This window comes from Acomys minous, assembly GCF_964271855.1.
Source record: "Acomys minous genome assembly, chromosome: 2".
Taxonomy (NCBI): Eukaryota; Metazoa; Chordata; class Mammalia; order Rodentia; family Muridae; genus Acomys; species Acomys minous.
Window position 1 is genome coordinate 67,926,946 of NC_140484.1, and position 17,001 is coordinate 67,943,946.

At 50.4% G+C, this 17,001-nt stretch overlaps 1 protein-coding gene across 2 annotated transcripts in view; it reads right to left on the reverse strand.

Moving 5' to 3' along the window:
* Window positions 1-3,721: 3,721 nt before the first annotated feature.
* The window catches only part of HTRA1 (HtrA serine peptidase 1), a 52,186-nt gene continuing 38,906 nt past the window's right edge, over window positions 3,722-17,001 (reverse strand). The window contains exons 4-9 of one of the 2 annotated variants that reach the window (XM_084772703.1): window positions 10,126-10,320; window positions 9,544-9,576; window positions 7,717-7,831; window positions 7,227-7,284; window positions 5,671-5,769; window positions 3,722-4,425 (exon numbers count right to left, since the gene is read on the reverse strand). In XM_084772703.1, the coding sequence (XP_084628829.1) occupies window positions 4,257-4,425; window positions 5,671-5,769; window positions 7,227-7,284; window positions 7,717-7,831; window positions 9,544-9,576; window positions 10,126-10,320 (669 nt within the window). In that variant the 3' untranslated portion in view covers window positions 3,722-4,256. The remainder of the gene's footprint in view (window positions 4,426-5,670; window positions 5,770-7,226; window positions 7,285-7,716; window positions 7,832-9,543; window positions 9,577-10,125; window positions 10,321-17,001) is intronic. The other variant, XM_084772704.1, reaches the window with a different exon arrangement.

A 17,001-nucleotide genomic window follows, 5' to 3' on the forward strand; every position in this document is an offset into this window, starting at 1 on the left:
CATGTCTGAGTGGATGGCCTTATGTTAATTGTCATAGGAAGACCCAGACTATTGTGAGTGGCACCATTCCTTGGGCTTGGGTCCTTTGATTGTATGAGTGGAGAAAGTGATGCGAGGGCTGGCATTGATGCATCCCTCTCTGCTCCTGACTGTGGGCATGACTGCTAAAATTACCTTGGTCCCATTAGTAACCATTAATTGCCCCACTTCGGTATCTGAACTAAAATCCTTTTGACTAGCAGATACAGTCCTTAAGAATATCATCAATACCATCTGAGGCCCACTTTGGTGTAACCCATCTACCCAATGTCCTCACCAACGTAATTGCAGCAGCATTAATTTATGGTCTCTTTTGTTCTGTGACCATTAAGGGCTTGGATAAACATGTCCATGATGGAACATGCCATATGGCACAACCCAAATCCAAGCTCCCTGGTTATGGTCACCCATATTTGGCTCAAAGTAGATTATCATCAACTCCTTTTGGACCAAAAGCTGTTTTGCAGACAAGCTCATTCACAAAAAATAATTTTGTCTCCTTGCACAAGGCCAGTAGCCTTGGGAAAGGCTGATGGACCTAGTCCTGCTTGAGCTCAGAAAGGATGTCCCAACGTAAACTGTGAAAACAGAACTCGGGTCCTGGAGACGTCCTCCGACCCACAGCTCCCCTCCATCTCTGAGCACCTTTGACCGTGTTTCTCTCCCCAAGGTGGGGAAAGGTTTCTTCTCGATGAAAGTTCCTTAAGTTGAGTAAGAACACCAGTGACTAGCCCAACTTGAGACCCACCACATGGGAGAGGGCCGGCCATTGTCACTATTAATGATACTCTGCTATGCTTGCAGACAGGAGCCTAGCATAGCTGTCTTCTGAGAGGCTTCATCCAGCAGCTGATGGAGACAGATGTAGAGACCCAAGGCCAAGCAATGGGCTGGGCTCAGGGAGTTCTGTGGAAGAGTGAGAGGAAGGATAGAAGGAGCTGGAGGAAGTCAAGGACACCACAAGAAGACCTACAGAACCAACTAACCTGGGCCCATGGGAACTCACAGAGACTGAACCACCAACCAAAGAGCATGCCATGGGCTGGACCTAGACCCCTCTACACATATGTAACACATGTACATCTTGGTCATCATGCGGGTCCCCCAAAAATAGGAGTAGCGGCTGCCTCTGAATCTGCTACCTATTGCTGGGTCACCCTCCCCTAGCTGGGCTGCCTTGTCACTCCCTGGTGGGAGAGGATGTGCCTAGTCCTGCAGTGACTTGAGATGCCAGGGTGGATTGGCAGCAACTGGGGGCCTCCCCTTCTCTAGGAGGAAGAAGAGGGGGAATGAGAGGAGGGAGGCGTGGAGGTGGAGCTAAGAGGAGAGGAGGGAGGGGGCTGGGATCACGATGAAAACTGATAAAATAATACATAATTGTAGGAGGGGGAAAAAAAACAGTGGTGGGGACTCCACCGAGGAGTACAATAGCCAAACTGGGAAGATCAACCAGGAAATGACTGGACCATAGAGTCCTCCCCACACCCGTCAGCACCTTTCACCCTTTAGGCAGAGACAACCTGGGAGGCCTCATCCACATAAGGCACCGTGAACTTACCATGCAGCCTTACCTGGCCTAACTTGTCCCAGAGCAGAGAGGAACTTCGTCCCAGCCATTGTCCACACTTTGAGCCAGTTATTTTTCCTAAGCCATTTGCTACCACTTTAAAGCTGCCTACGGCCTCATCCCCATTTCCCTCTCTTCTATAAAGAAGGCATTCAAGCTTCAACCATTTGCATGCCTTCTTACGGCTCCCAAGATCATTGATAACTTTATATCACATCTTCCTTCCTAATACTCTCTGCTGTCAGTTCATTGTGGACAGGCTTTAGAGGGCTCAGAGAAAATCTCACACTGCTACAGCTGTGGAACTGTGACTTCATGGGACACCCTGAGAGCCAGGGGTCGGAAGCTGTGGGTCACCCGAGCACTGGTCCACTCCTGGAGGCAGAGATGGTGGAAAGACAGGGGGGTCTACTGTGCAGAGGGCAGGGAACAGTGTGCTTTGGGTCAGAATATTAGAGAAACAACAGCCTATTGGGAGAATGACAACGACGACAGCTTGGACTCATCCCTGAAGGAACAGAGCGGTGGCCTGGGAAGGCAGCAGGGACTGAATCAGACAGAAACCTCTGGGTCCTGGGAAGGTGTTAAGACCTGTTTCTGAGGGCCTAAAGGCCCAACAGTGTTCATCTGTGTCCCCAAAACACTGTGCCAGACAGACCCATGCTGTCACTGTCCCCAGACTGTTCCCTGCTTCTATGCATGCCCACAAAACCACCACCAACATTCACCAGTGGCCCAGGGGAGGCTACTTATTGCTGATTGTCACTTCTACACCTATAAGACAGGGAAGCAGCAGCCCCTGTCCCTGCTTGCCGAGGGGCTGAAGGAAGAGTGTGTGATGCCTTAAACTGTACGTGGCACAGGCATCCTTGGCCGTGGCATGGGGTTTCCCATCCATTGCTCTAGTTGCAATCTGTTGTGTCCCCAGACAAAGTTACTTCCTTTTGCGATTTTTCTGTCTCCCAGTTTCTCAGAGTGAGTGGCATGGTTAAGGCAACCGTGCCTTGCACCTGCCACCAACACGTCCTCCACCCTACTGCAGCACCTTAGCCCCCAGACCTCCCAGGGAACACTTTCCCCCAATACACCTAAGGATGAACCTGAAAGCTACTCGCCCCCTTAAGAGATGGAACACAGAACACAAGGACTGTTTGGATACTTCCTGACTCATGACATCATCTAAGCAGGGACAAGGATGCTGGGCCGGGATGCAAGGACCACAGAGAGTCTGTTCCAGCACGGATGCATACTTTGTGTAACATCGCCAAAGCCCCCGCTGTCTGGCCCTCCACAGCCTCTCCAGGTGCTCTTGGTGGAGAAAGGAAACTCAATCTGGACAAAGAAACCACTCCCCAGTGCCAGGACCATCTTGTTGATGATGATGCTTACTCAATCTTTGACACCACCTCCTCTACACATTTATGCTCCTTAAGGGGACCTAGGGCTATATCGGGACACCTCCAATTAAAGCTGTGCAGTGGTTTTCTTCAGTGCACCTATCCAGACCCATGTTAAGGTTTCCGGGGGGAGGGGGGGAAGCTTCCTGCAGCTGTGGAGGCTATACCTGTGGGAAGGCAAGTTGAGGGAGCCCTGCTCTAAATTCTGGAGGATGGAGGTCTCACTCTTTATTTTGGACCCAGGATAAGTGAGTTTGCAGTAGCCTTGTGCATTATGCGGACTTAGATCAGGTCACTCCTGTGTCCTGGTCTAAACTGGCTGTCTTTCAGGAGACCTGACTGACTGGTAGGAACCCAGGGAGCAGATGGCTTGCATCTGTCCTGCTCCAGCTGTCCTCCACACTTGGCCCACAGCAGGACTGATGCAAGACATTTTGGCACATAGCAGGGACCCCCAGGAAATCACTGTTGGCTGATGTCATAAATGAGATTGACACACTCTCCTTAGCTTGACCAGCTCTAGATAAAAGTAGAACTGTCCATTCAGTGAGCCAGGGTGGCCAAACACGGTCGTATAACACCGGCAAATCCCAAGGGGAACTTTTGAGGTAAGTCAAAGCTTAGCCCTGTAGGCGCAATGTGACTGCATGAGGAGCCCACTGACACCACGGCCATTTCAAAAGGACCGCAGCCAGCCGAGAAAAGCAGCACACCGAAATCCAAGTATCAAGAAGTATTTTAATAGCGGAAACTCAAAGTCACTGTGCTCCTGGTGCCAGGGTTCCTAAGAGGCATCTCTGGCCATCTCAGAAGCCAGAGTCACCCACCTGTGGTCTCGGGGCATCAACATCCCCTGGGTGCTGACTCGGAGGAAAAGTGTAAACGCACCCAAGACCTTGGCAGGGAGGACCCTTCCTCTTATCTATGCATCCAGTCGACTGCATTAGTTGGACAACCAGGGCTATGGGAAGGGACAAACGTTGACTGTTTAAGCAGGAACAGCCCAAGCTTATAAGAAAAAGCACGCTGCATACATAGCATACAGAGGGCGGGGCTTTATGCCTGGGCACCTGCAACATTACATTTGTTTTGCTCGCAAACTATCAAGAAGGATTCTGCCGGCAGGGTGTTCCCTGAACGAGTTAAGTGTTGGACAGAAGTCCTGGATGTCCTCCTGTGTCACCAGCTCAGAGTTCTCATGTGTCATCCACTGGAGTCTTTTAGGAAACATGAAGTCCGGCCCTTGCCTCTGCCTACGGGTCGATTTCTTCAGGAATCACCGTGATCATAATGTCTTCGTTGCCCCTGCGGACAACCATGTTCAGGGTGCTTTCCTTTTTAATGACGTCACTGACATCATTGGCAGTGACCACCGACTGTCCATTGATGCTGATGATGACATCATTTTCCTTGAGCCCTCCACTGAAACACAAAGGAAAACACACTGGTAACATTTCTATTCCTCCCAGTTATCAAGAAAGGCAAAGCTTAGAGGGGTCCAAAAGCCTAGAACATATAGGGGTTATAGGAAATGGTGAACTCAGATGGAAATGGCTTCGACCAGAGTAGATGGCATTTCCTGTTGAGATTTTTTTTTAAGGCCAAATCACTGATGTCCATTGCAGAAATGCTTATGACAATTGTGTGAACTATTGATTGTCCTCAGAGGGGACAAGAAAATAACAGGTACCATATGCCAGATACTATGACCACAGCCAATTTGCTCACATATAGCATTGTCACTCAGAAATCGATTCCTTCAGGGATGCTGGAGGCCTCTATCCAGAGATGACTCCTTTGTGTTGTGGCTGGAACTTCAGCTCATACGTGACAGGATCACTATTCTACCAAAGTCCTCTTTGTCCTCATACACATCTACAGACTTTTTCCACAAAGGGCCAGATGGGAAATAGCTTAAGCGTCACAGAGTATTTGGTCTCTGAGTCTTCGCTATTCAATTTTGCTGCAGCAGCATAAAAACTGCTCCAGACAAGATGTCATCTTGTCTGGGGACACGACTGTGGTCCAATAAAACATGTGCACACATTTGCATTTCAGAGAATTTACAGTATCACAAAACAGTGCCGGTTTGGATTCTTTTTCCAACCATGAAAAAAAAAAAGTGCAAAAGTTCTCATTCTTCTCAGTTCACGAGTTATCCACAAAGAGGCATCAGGCCAGGTCTGGCCCCTGGGTCTCATCTACAGCCCTTCAGGCCACATTGCTGTCCAGATGGGATGGGGGTCCAGGAAACAAGGTTAAGTTTTGGCTGAGCTATTCCTTCCACTATTTTGATGCCGGCGGGGCTGTGTTTCCCTAGGTGTTGACAGGGGTAACTTTACTAGTCACAAATACAACTAGAGAAGGCTCTAGAAAGGATGAATCCTGCTCCATAAACCTCTCTCTACAGCCAGGCTTCCTAGGGATGCCCCCTCCCCCAGCAGGCCCAGGAGTGAGTGCTCTTTCTATCTGGGTGACCACAGAGATGACCCAAGGTAAGAAACATCCTTCTGTGGACAAGCCCCGAGTCCCACACAGTCAGAGGCCCCGGCTCATAGGGAGCGCTATGCTGACACGGCCATCTGAGCCAGCACGTGAGAGAACACTGCCCCCTGCCCCCACAAGCCACATGGATATTAGGAAAAAGAGGGAGGACGCCCCACTCACGCTTCTGCTGGGGTGTCGGGAATGACGTCAATGACGTACGCTCCAGAGAGCACATCCGGGAAGTCTCGGTGGCGGTCCTTCAGCTCTTTGGCCTTGCTGCTTTAGGAGGAAGAAAAACCTTTGTGTTACTATTACACTCCCACGGCCTTCTTGTGCCGCGACACTAGGTTCACAGCAAATTCCCTTCTTACCCTCAGCTTCATGGTCTTCTGATTCTGCTTGGTCGTGGCACACACAGGCTTTGGCACATGCACCACACTTACATGAAGTGCGCAAGGACCACCTCAGTCCTTGCCTTATACTTTGTTAGAGACAGGGTCTCTTGTTTGCCGCTGCTGCATACACCAGGCTAGCTGGTCTATGGTGGGAAATCTCCTCTGTTTACCCCTCTCTCTGTAGAAGAAGCACTGTTTCTGCAGACACGTACATCTATGCCTGGCTTTACACAGTTTCTGGAGATTTGAACTCAGGCCCTCGTGTTTGCCTAATAAGCACTTTACCCACTGAGCCATCACCCCAGCCTCTATTCTACTTTAAAATGGCCTGCCTATTAGCATCAATAGGTCAGTGTATAATCAATAACAGGAAAACTAGTTTAACCGTCAGCATAGGACAGCTGGTGGGGCTGGTTGTCATTGCCAAGGCTGAGCTGTACCTGCTACACAGTAGGCATACCTGCACTGCTAACGTCATCCTGAAGGGGAGGGTGCTGAGTGCCCAGGATAGTAAACTGAGAAGCACAGGAGCCTGGGGGGGAGGGGGGGGGACCCAGGAAGGTGACTCCATAGCCCAGCTTCCTTCCCTGACACTTCTATCTCTTTGGCTTCCAAAGAAAAAGGGGTGTGATTTCAGTCTCAGCAAGCTGTCCCATCCTCGGCAACACTAAGAAAAGCAGCATTGTTCACAATCTGTATGGAATGTCTTAATATTTTGACAATTGGATAAAACAGTGCTATCAATACATCCTGCTCTTGAATGACTCAGACGTGCCAGTCAACTCGCTTTCCTGTATGTTAAGCAGGTCCACGCCCACCTCCAACCCCTTTCGGTGTGTCATGAGCCTGACGACCCCAGGCAGCAACTTCCACGCTCAGGAAAACAACGCCATCTGTTGTCAGCACCACCACCCCCCCCCCCCAAGGCACGGCCTGCCCTGGCATTCCTGCAGCCACACCCCACGTGGCAGTGTGCAGGGGAGGCGGGTGTTCCAGGCTCGGGAGGGAACTGGGGCACTCCTGGAATGTGAATTTCAACAGAACAAGCCGTGAGAGGCAGGCACGAAAACGTGCAGGAGTTAGCCAGCCTTCTGCTGCCCAGGCCTGTCTTCCGGGGAGGAGGGCAGAGTTGTCTAGGTGGTCAGAAATGCAAAAACAAAGAGAGGCCCAAGCCATGGCCCCTCCCCCACCCCAGTGTGACTTACTTTTGTGCAGAAACCAAGATTTCTGAAGAAAATGCTTTTCCCTCAAGGATGCCCGTGAAGACTTGTGAAGCGGAAGTTTATATACATACAGGACAGACACTGGTATTTACATAACTCTGTGTTCCTGTTTACCCACCTAGATGTGAGCGACATCATTCGGATCCCAATATACTTCTTCTTGGTGACAGCTTTCCCTGGTGTGACAGCAAAGGGACAACAGGTCAGCCCCGTTCATGGGAGTGCGGGGACACAGGACTCCCAGTTGTAGCATGAGCCAGAGGGGGGCACCCAAAGACTGTGGTTCAGCCCTGGCCTGTCTGGAGGGCACTAAAAGACTGTAGTTCGGTCCTGGCCTGTACTCCAGAACTACAGGGAGACCTTAGGGATATGTCTCACCTCAAAAACCAGTCAGAAACTCTGGCATGACCCTTTGTTGCTAACCCCTCAGGGTATTTGGAATGAGACCCACTTTCTTCGGGTCTCTACTGTCACCACCCTGATAACATATATTTGCTCTAAGGGCTGATCTTAGAGACTGTCATCTTCTCCTTCCCCAAGTCCTTAAAGGGCATCTAGGTCTCTGGTCTGAACCTGCAAAGATCCCTGGAATGCCTGGACCTAGTTACCTTTGGCCTGTCGGTCGTGGGACTCCGTCAGGAACTTTTTTATCTTATCGGATGGGATTGCAAAGGAGATGCCCGCCGTCACCTTCAAGGTGTTAATCCCAATCACCTCGCCATCCTGAAAAGCAAGGGGCACAGCTCACTAAATCCAGGAGGGTCAGAGGCAGGCACAGGCTGGAAGGGAGCAGAGCATCTATGTGACAGGATGCCTTTGGAATGTGTTGCCAGGCGTGGCGCCTCACACCTGCAATTCCAGCATTCACGGGTAGCTGAGATAGGATCACTGTGAGATCCTGGCCAGCCTGAACTACACAGTTTGAGACTCAATTTAAAAATAATAATAATAATAAAAATAAAATAAAAAAAAGATTGAGAGACAGATGTTCTCTATCTCGACTGGTCATCATATACTCTACCCCACAAACGTGTATAATTAAAATAATAAAAAAAAAAAAAAGGAAGTGTGGGCCAGAAAAGATGACAAAATGGCTAAAGCACCTGCCACACAAATGAGAGGGCTGGGAGTTGGCACCTTCAGAACCCCTGTGTATGCTGGGTGGGTGTGGCAGCTTGCCTGCTAATTCCAGCCTCAGAGGCGGAGGTGGGATCCTAAGAGAAGGCTGGCTAGTGCAAAGAGCTGCAGCACCTAGCTCTGAGCCCCCATGAGAGATCCTGCCTCACTGAGTAGGAGGCAAGGAGGATGAAAAAGACCCCTCATCAGTGTCGGGCCTCCACAGGCACAAATACAGATATGCACAGGCAACCTCCCCCAACACACACACACACACACACACACACACGTGGCCACATACCTGCAAATGCTCATATACACTGAAGCACAGGTAGCAGAGAACGTATTTGGGCTATGTCTGAGAATCAGGAGGGCTGGAGGGAGGAGGCCCTGGTATGGCGAGGGGGTCGGCATTTGGATGTTTGTGTACTGCCAGCCACACGCAGCTTGCCTCATTGCATATACAAATGATTTCAAAATCTACAACATTTTCTCTCTCTCTCTCTTTTTTTTTTTTTTTTTTTTTTTTTTCTGGAAGGATGTTTCCAGAGTCTCTGAATTGCTAGGATGACTGTTTGCCCTTCCTTCCTCTCCTATTTCCAGTGACATGGCGGTGGCTAGAGATGCTGGGTTGAGCCCGGGGCCCCTAGGCCTTACTCCCAACTGCTGCCCCAGGGTGTGGTGAGGGCAAGTGAGCATGTGGCTCTTCCCTGAGAAGTTTCTGGTGACCTAATGCTGTGCTGACAAAAAGGACCCTAAAAACTTTCAGGATAAATCACTCTTGGTATACTTTGTACATGTCAGCTCCTGATATCAAGGGGACCCCACAGGAAGTATGAGTGGGCGGTCGCGATTTTATAACTTCTTGAACAAGCCCCAAGCTCTGGCATTCTGTGGCCTGACGCCTTTGATTTTTATGCTGAAGTATTAAAGTCTCGGTTAAGTGAGACATCTGTGAGCAAGCAGGTGGCTCCCGTCACAGCCACAGGCATCCAGAGCAGCCAGGCCAGCTCATGTCCGTTCAGCCACCCTCCAGGCTGAAGGCACTTTCCTGCAGCTGGCATGACTGCAGGGACTTTGTCCCGTTTCTGCCTAGACTGGCCTTGAGCTCCCTGCCATCCACCTGTGGCTCGAAACCCACGAGTGTCCTCTTGGCCTTATGGCTTCCAGAAAGGGCTGGTGGGGTAAGGTGTGAAGATTGCACGTCCTCATAGCTCACTCTAAAGCTAATTACACCTGACAAGTTCATGTCCAAAAGAGAAAGTAAAGAAAAGAGCATGCCTACAGACAAGCACAGCATGGGTACAGAAAGGCCTTACCAGGTTTACTAACGGGCCTCCGGAGTTTCCATACTGAAACAGAACAGAAAGGGGATGGAAGGTCAGGTCAGCATCGTATCACCCTCTGATCCATGCCTCTGCTCAGCAGACTTCAAAGCAGTGCGCCGCCGAAGCAGCCAGCAGGGGCTTCCCCAGGCTTTGTCTCTGCTCACCTAATATTTGGCTGAGAGAAGGGCTCTTGACCGTTTTGATTTGGTTCCGAGCCCACTGTGAACACCTAGCCTCACCTTCATCTCCTCCTCAGATGAGACTGGCTACCCACTTGCTTCAGGTCCCCGTAGTTCAACTCTGTACAGCTCCAAGTGGAACACACATACACACCCACATACACACACACACACACACAAGCATGCACAGACAAACACACACACATACAAGCATGCACGCACAAACACACACACACCCTGCTAGAACTACACTCCATATGGTTGATTCTAGTTCCAGGAATTCATGCAGACTGTAAGCCTGCAAGCCAGCTTCCTCTGGCAAAAGCTTGTCCCATCCCCCACCCCCATCCCCACCCCCAACCCCTGCAGTAGGTAGAGGGAGAGGAAGGCTCACGTTAATGATGGCATCTGTCTGAATGTAGTCCATATCAGAGTTCCGGAGCCCCAACTCTTTACCGCCTCTCTGGGTGGTGCTAACGATCCCGGTGGTGACTGTGTTTTGAAGGGAAAAGGGGCTTCCGATGGCGACCACAAACTCTCCGGGTCGCAGCTCAGAGGATCGGCCAAGCAGCAAGACTGGCAGCTTCCCCTGCAAGCACAAAGGCAGGTGTTGGTGCACTGCAGCTTAGCAGGCTGGATAATACAAATACAGGGGACTCGGAGCAGTCCTGGTCCCTAGGGCTGAGCTTAAGGCAGACACCCTCTCCCAAGGGCTAACCCCCTGCCGTAATCTACGCACCACCGGCCATTAGTGAGTCAAGACAACAGAAGGAAAATGGGAAAAACCATTTCTAGGTCTCACATCTTGGAACTACCTGTGCAGCTGGAGAGAGGTCAAAGGGAGACAGCCTAGGTTTAAGACTTAAAGACCAAAGTCCCAGACAGGGATCCTGAGCCCACATGCCTTACAGGAAGCACTGGCTGCTCTTCCAGAGGTCCTGAGTTCAACTCCCAGCAACCATATGGTGGCTCACAGACACCCATAATGAGAGCTGATGCCCTCTTCTGGCATGCAGGTGTGTGTGCAGATAGAGCATTTATATACATAAAAATATATAAATAAATCTTTGAGCCAGGCGGGGCACACACACATGTCATCCCAGCACTCAGGGGGGCAGAGGCAGGTGGATCTCTGTGAGTTCGAGGCCAGCCTGTCTACAAAGTGAATCCAGGACAGCCAAGGCTACACAGAGAAAACACCTTTTAAAAAAAGAAAAAGAAGAAGAAGAAGAAGAAGAAGAAGAAGAAGAAGAAGAAGAAGAAGAAGAAGAAGAAGAAGAAAGAAAGAAAGAAAAAAAGAAAAAAAGAAAGAAAGAAAGTCTACCAATATCACTGGGTTCTTGTAAGAAGTAGGAGTCTTAACAGATCTCTGGAAACAGCCTGCTTGGCTAGGGTATCAGGCAAGCATCAGCTATTTACTAGTATTCAAATCCCTGAAAATTCAACGAAGGATTCCAGCAACTGTGCGTTGACAAGCCAGCGGATATCACCTTTCCAGACAGAGTTCCCACCCTGGCTATGACCCTTTCACTTTAGGGTCACCTGAGGCCAGAGCCTATGGCATTCCCTACACAGTCACACTCGCCATCCAATGGCACGCAGCAAGCTCAGCGTACGACGTGTTTACCCTGGGTGGGTGCCAACAATCCCTGCCAGCAAGCTCTGCCAAGAATGACCTCAGCAATCATGGCAGGGTGGGGCAGAGTCTGGCTGCCGATGTGTGCTCGGCCACACTGGAGGAGGCCCACCAGGACAGAACCATTCCTTTGGGGCCCCGGGGCTGGCTGGAAGTCCTGTCTTAGAAACTTCAGGAATAACTGTGAAGGGCAGGCAAGAGGGGTGGTGGCCAGGATCTGCAGCAGGTCAGCCTGGACATCTGAGGAAGAGGAACTACACGGATAAGAGGCAAGCTTAGACTCGGAACAGTGGGCCTAGCTACACAGTGGGGACTACATCAGGTCCAAGGCAAGATCTGCTGTGAGAACCTTTATCAGCATTTGGCTTGTACCACTCCCCAGCCACCGCGTCTGCTTGTTAGGGCCCTTAGACAGCAGGGACCTAATGACAACCAGGGGAATGCTGGGAAGGAAACAAACATTTGCAGGCGAATCTCTGTGGACAGATGGCAGGGACCTCCACGATGACAGGATATATATGCCTCTCTGCCACACAGCACTGGGAAGACATGGCAGGCTCAAGAACAGCAGTCTCAGGCAGTGTCACCGAGGTGATCATGGGCTTGGACAAGGGGGAAAACAAATGATGAGACTCCATAGGGATGCCCATGTGACCACCCTGTCACACCTGCCCGGGTAGGCCATCCCGATGATCGTGTCTCCTTAAACACATGTTATAAATCACAAAAGGTGATGGTGAACACAAAAGCTAAACAGGCAGACACATAATGACAGGGTAAAGAACGGGATCGCATAGTCTAAATCCTAAATTTATAGGAAAGGAACAAACCTTTCCCTGCCAGATGACAAAGTGTTTTTTAGGGCACTCTGATGGCCTGGGGGCATAACACCCCACCACACACACACACACACACACACACACACACACACACACACTATTTTACAGATATGGAAACTAAGGCTCAATGCGTAGGCCGTTAGAAGCCTGGGTAAGCTGGAGAACCAGCTCCTAGCCTCAGATCTCCATTCCCCATCAGACAGGAATTCTAATTGCTGGACTCCAATTATAGGCAGAAATTCCTGCCAGGGTGCCGAGATGGCGAGATGGCGGCCAAGCCAGATTTACAGCTCCATGAGGTCAGCTGCCTTTAAGGGGGCCCTTTTGGCCCTTGCTCCCTGCAGGTGCTCACTGGCTGTGAGCCTCAGGCTCATTAGCCTTATTCAGGTCCAAATGGGGCTTTTCCTCAGCCACAATCCTCACCCAGGCCTGTCTGCTCAGTAGCTATGCCTCCACTGGCCAAATTCCTGCTCAGTAATTGAGCTTTTAATTCAGTCCCTGTCTAGACAGCGACGCTCTTGGGGGGGGGGGGCCGGCGACAGAGGAGATGAAATATATGTACATGGCTGGAAGCCACAGCAGCGCTGCAGCCTTGACCTGCAGGCGCCCCGCCACACGTCAGGGTCCCCTACTCTGTCCACAGGCTGCTTCATGTGCCCACATCAAAGCTGTCTCCAGGCTCCTGGCTGCAGACACCCTGTCTGGGGCTCCCTTTGAAGCAGCACCAGCTACAGGCCATCCAAGAGACCAGCTTTTCTCCCAACAACCACTTCCCACATCCCCACATCCCCCCATCCCCACAACTCAAAGATCCCCCAAGAAGTTAACAGGATAAACATCCATCCTGATAGTTGCAAAGGCGGAGGGGAAGGAACCTCCTGTTGGTCCTGTTGGTCTCGCGGCCGGGGAGACACGAAAAAGCAACGTGTGGTCATAATAAAGTCATGAGATGGAAAAACAGCTCCGAGGGAGCCAAGAGGGAGCCCTCAGCCTCAACCAGGAGGGCCAGTAGCTCGCACTAGGCCAAAACTCAAGACCTTCTAGGATGAGTTCTCACCAGGCTGGAGAGAAACAGCAGCGTGAGAAGCCAGCATAAGAGACGGCTATGAAGGGGGGAAGTGTCTAAGCACCATTATCTTCGGGGCACTGCCTGATGCTCAATGGGTAGATAGCCCCAAAGTCAAGAACGTGACTAGGGAAAGAGATGGCTCAGCCAGGCAGCCTGGATAATTATACGCAGGGCAGTGGCAGAAACAAGAGAGATCCTCAACATGGTGTGTCTTAGTGTTTCTGTTGCTGTGAAGAGACGTGGTGACCATGGCAACTTTTATAAAGGCTTACAATTCAGAGCTTTAGCCATTGTCATCATGGCGGAAAACATGGCGGCACACAGGCAGACATGGTGCTGGAGAGGGAGCTGAGAGCCCTACATCTGGATCAGCAGGCAGGAAGAGAGGGTGACCCTGGCCTTGGCCTGAGCTTCTGGGATCTCAAAACACCCCCTGTGAAATACTTCTTCCAACAAGGCCACACATACTCCACACCTTCCTATAGTGACACTACCTATAGACCTATGAGGGCCATTTTCATTCAAACCACCACAAGGTGGAAGATAAGAACTAGCACCAAAAAGCTTTCCTCTAATCTCCAGATACACATCTGCACACATGCTCGGACACACACTTAAAAAAAAACATAATAATTCTCAAGTTATAGGCACATTATCACCTAATCAGGGGAAATGAGTTCAAGGGACAGTGTTGGTGGTCCTGGACATAGACTCCACATAAATTGTTAAATACCAGCCATAGGCTAGATGCCCATGGTGAAATAGGCTGAGGCCTTGGTGCATGACGTGGTTCTAGAAGGTTCTTCCTAGCTGGTTAAATTATAGCTACCACACCAAGGAGGCCCTGGACCTTCACCTTCAGGGCACTCTGTCTACCTGAGAGGGAGCAGCCTCAACAAACTGTCTTCCCAGCACCTGGCATAAGGATTTCAAGGACCAACGTATCCAGTCAGCTCTCCAGACTTCCTGTCTGATGGGCCGAGCACAGATGAACATCCCAGGCTCAAGGGTAAAGGAGAACGGAGTCCGTGCCCTTGCTGTGGGCAACAGGGCACAGAGCCATCTACAATGCTAAGCACAGAGCACTACAGCGAAGATCTGTGTCTGTCTCGCATGCAAGGAACAGAAATCCCGATGCAAAATGGACACGGCCTTGTGTCTGAGGCCAGGCTTGTACCAGGACTGAGAAAAAGGAGGCACACTTTCGGAGGTGAACTGGGAGTGGGCTCGTCCACTGAGCCAGGGTTTCAAACGCGGAAGGACAACACTCAGAACCATCAGCATCCTCTACTCCATCAACCTTAGCATGCTTTCATGGTCACAAGACAGTCACCACCACTCCAGACATCACACAGAGACTGCAAGATGCCCAGTAGCAACATGACTCCTCAGAAGGGCAAAGGGACCAGTAAGATGGCTCATCAGGTAAAAGTAATAGGGGTTCCAAACCCAGGAAACGATCCACAAGGTCTGGGCTGCGACGTGTGCCTCAGCTGAGCCAAGACACAGGTGGCTGAGTGGAGCCTGGCCACAGTGGACCAGTTCACTCCTGGTTCACCTCACGCAAGTGCCTCCTCCTGCCTTGTTGCATGGTAGCTGTTTCCGAAAAGCACTCTGTGGGACACACAGGGCAGGCTTGTACCCAATGGGCTGGTGTGTGTGTGTGTGTGTGTGTGTGTGTGTGTGTGTGTGTGTGTGTCTATTGGGGAGGGGTCAACACTCCCTCCCTCCTGACTAAGCTTTGGCAGTAGATCTACCCCAAGTGTTTTCACCAGACCCTCTGCCCAGTATACAGATCCTCAGGGCACAAAGCTGGCCAGTGACAGAGGAGACAATCTGTTACATAGGGACACAGAGGGAGGGGACAAGAGCCAATGTAACAGAACAAAACAGACAGAGGAGTTTAAGACCCATGACATAGGGACTACGTGGGGCTCACTGAAGTCTTACCTGGCATGCAAGCCCTTGTGTTCTATAGCCAGCACAAGGACATTTTAAAAAACAACAATCAGATGGACCAGTCAACAGGAGCTGAGCCAGTGGTTCTCAAGTAAAGGGCTGGCCTTGCTGTTTATGCTATGGTACCTTTTGGGGGAGTCTGTCGTATCCCTCAGCCAAGCCCTGGTAAGCTTGGCCTTGGCTTCAAGGTGTCATGTGATATAGGTTTCATCAGTGAACATAGGGTGAACTTCAACTGCCAGAACTCCTCAGGGCATGAAAGCTGAGCCCCTGCTAAGTGACAGCCCAGGGGGATGGCTCATTTGGGCTCTGGGTCCAACATCAAACAAGCTGGTGCCAAAGAAAGAATCAGGCACAACACGCACACATGCTTCTAATGTGTTCCACACTCACTTGTACACATGCTTTTAAAGTGTTCCACACTCACATGTACACATATTTCCAGTGTGTTCCATGTTCCTAGGAGAAACAGGCTGGGTTCTGGCTGAAGCCTGTAGTTTTGCTTTTTATATTTATTATTATTATTAGTGTGCATGTATGTGTGTGTGAGTATGCATGTATGTGTGTGACAGCACATATATGTTGGTCAGAGGAGTCAGGTCTCTCTTTCCACCTTTACATAGCTCTGGAATCACTCAGGTCATCAGGCTTGCGGTGGCAAGCGCCTTTACCCACTGAGCCATCTTTCTGGCCCTGGGTCCTATATTAACTCGGTCTATTGCCTGATTGATTCCTCTGGCTCTTTCCTTTACCTCCTCCAAGAATAAGGGAGCCGAGTCCAGTCAGTTGTCATGATTAAGGCTCTTTCCATATGTGGCCGTTACTGAAAATTCCATTAGTGGTAACGAGGTGGGTGAAATCAGAGAGGTGATCGGGCCCTTAGACTGCAGATGGCTCCCAGTGAGGGCTCAAGATCGCTAAAGACTTCTGAAGCATCACTCAGACACTCAGAGAGATGTCTGGAGTTTGTGAGGTGGTCGTTTAACCAGTTGTCCTCCAGAAAGGGCAGCAAAAAGCCAGGCCCCTTCACTAGCTCAGCTGCTGAGCCCAGGCACTCACCTCGTTTCCTGAAGCTTAAGGCGAATAGCAATAAAACAAACCAAGGAAGCCAAAATGAAGGGAAAGTGGCCAATCTTTTTTTTTTTCAACCTAATGAGCCAACTCAATCACTTCTTTCTCTCCTTTGAGAAGTACAACAGGTTCCTCAGTTGCAAAAATATTTTTGTTGCTGAGTCTGCAGTTCCCTGTGTCTGCCAGCTGCCCGGCACACTCCTGTTTAGGGCTGGGGCTTTCAGGCTGGGCCTCATGTTGGCTGAAGTTTTCTTCAAAGGCTAATGTTTCAGCCACTGGCTGCAGCTCAACTGAGTGACTCAACACGCCTTCTGGAGACAGTTGTGCCCACCTTTCATTTTCTTTAAAACTGTGCAGTACAGGGAAGAGGAAAGCAGAGGGGGTTTGAGGGAGGGAGATGATCCCATCAGAGCTTGCCTAAAGGAGAGGGGAGCGTGTCCAACCTGGGTGATGACAAGCACAGCACATGACCAGCCAGGGTGGTAGAACCATGGGCTGTGGACCAAGCGAACCAAAGCTTTTGCTGAGGACCAGGCCTAGCATCTTCAGGGCAATGTGAAATAAAACATGGCCCCTTGTTCATAGGATCGCTCCTTTTTCCTACATACTCTCCCCCATATCTTCATGGTGTGTATTTGCTTTGGTCCTTGAAGAACAGAAAAAAAATTCCTAGATTGCCAAGTGCAGACACCCAAT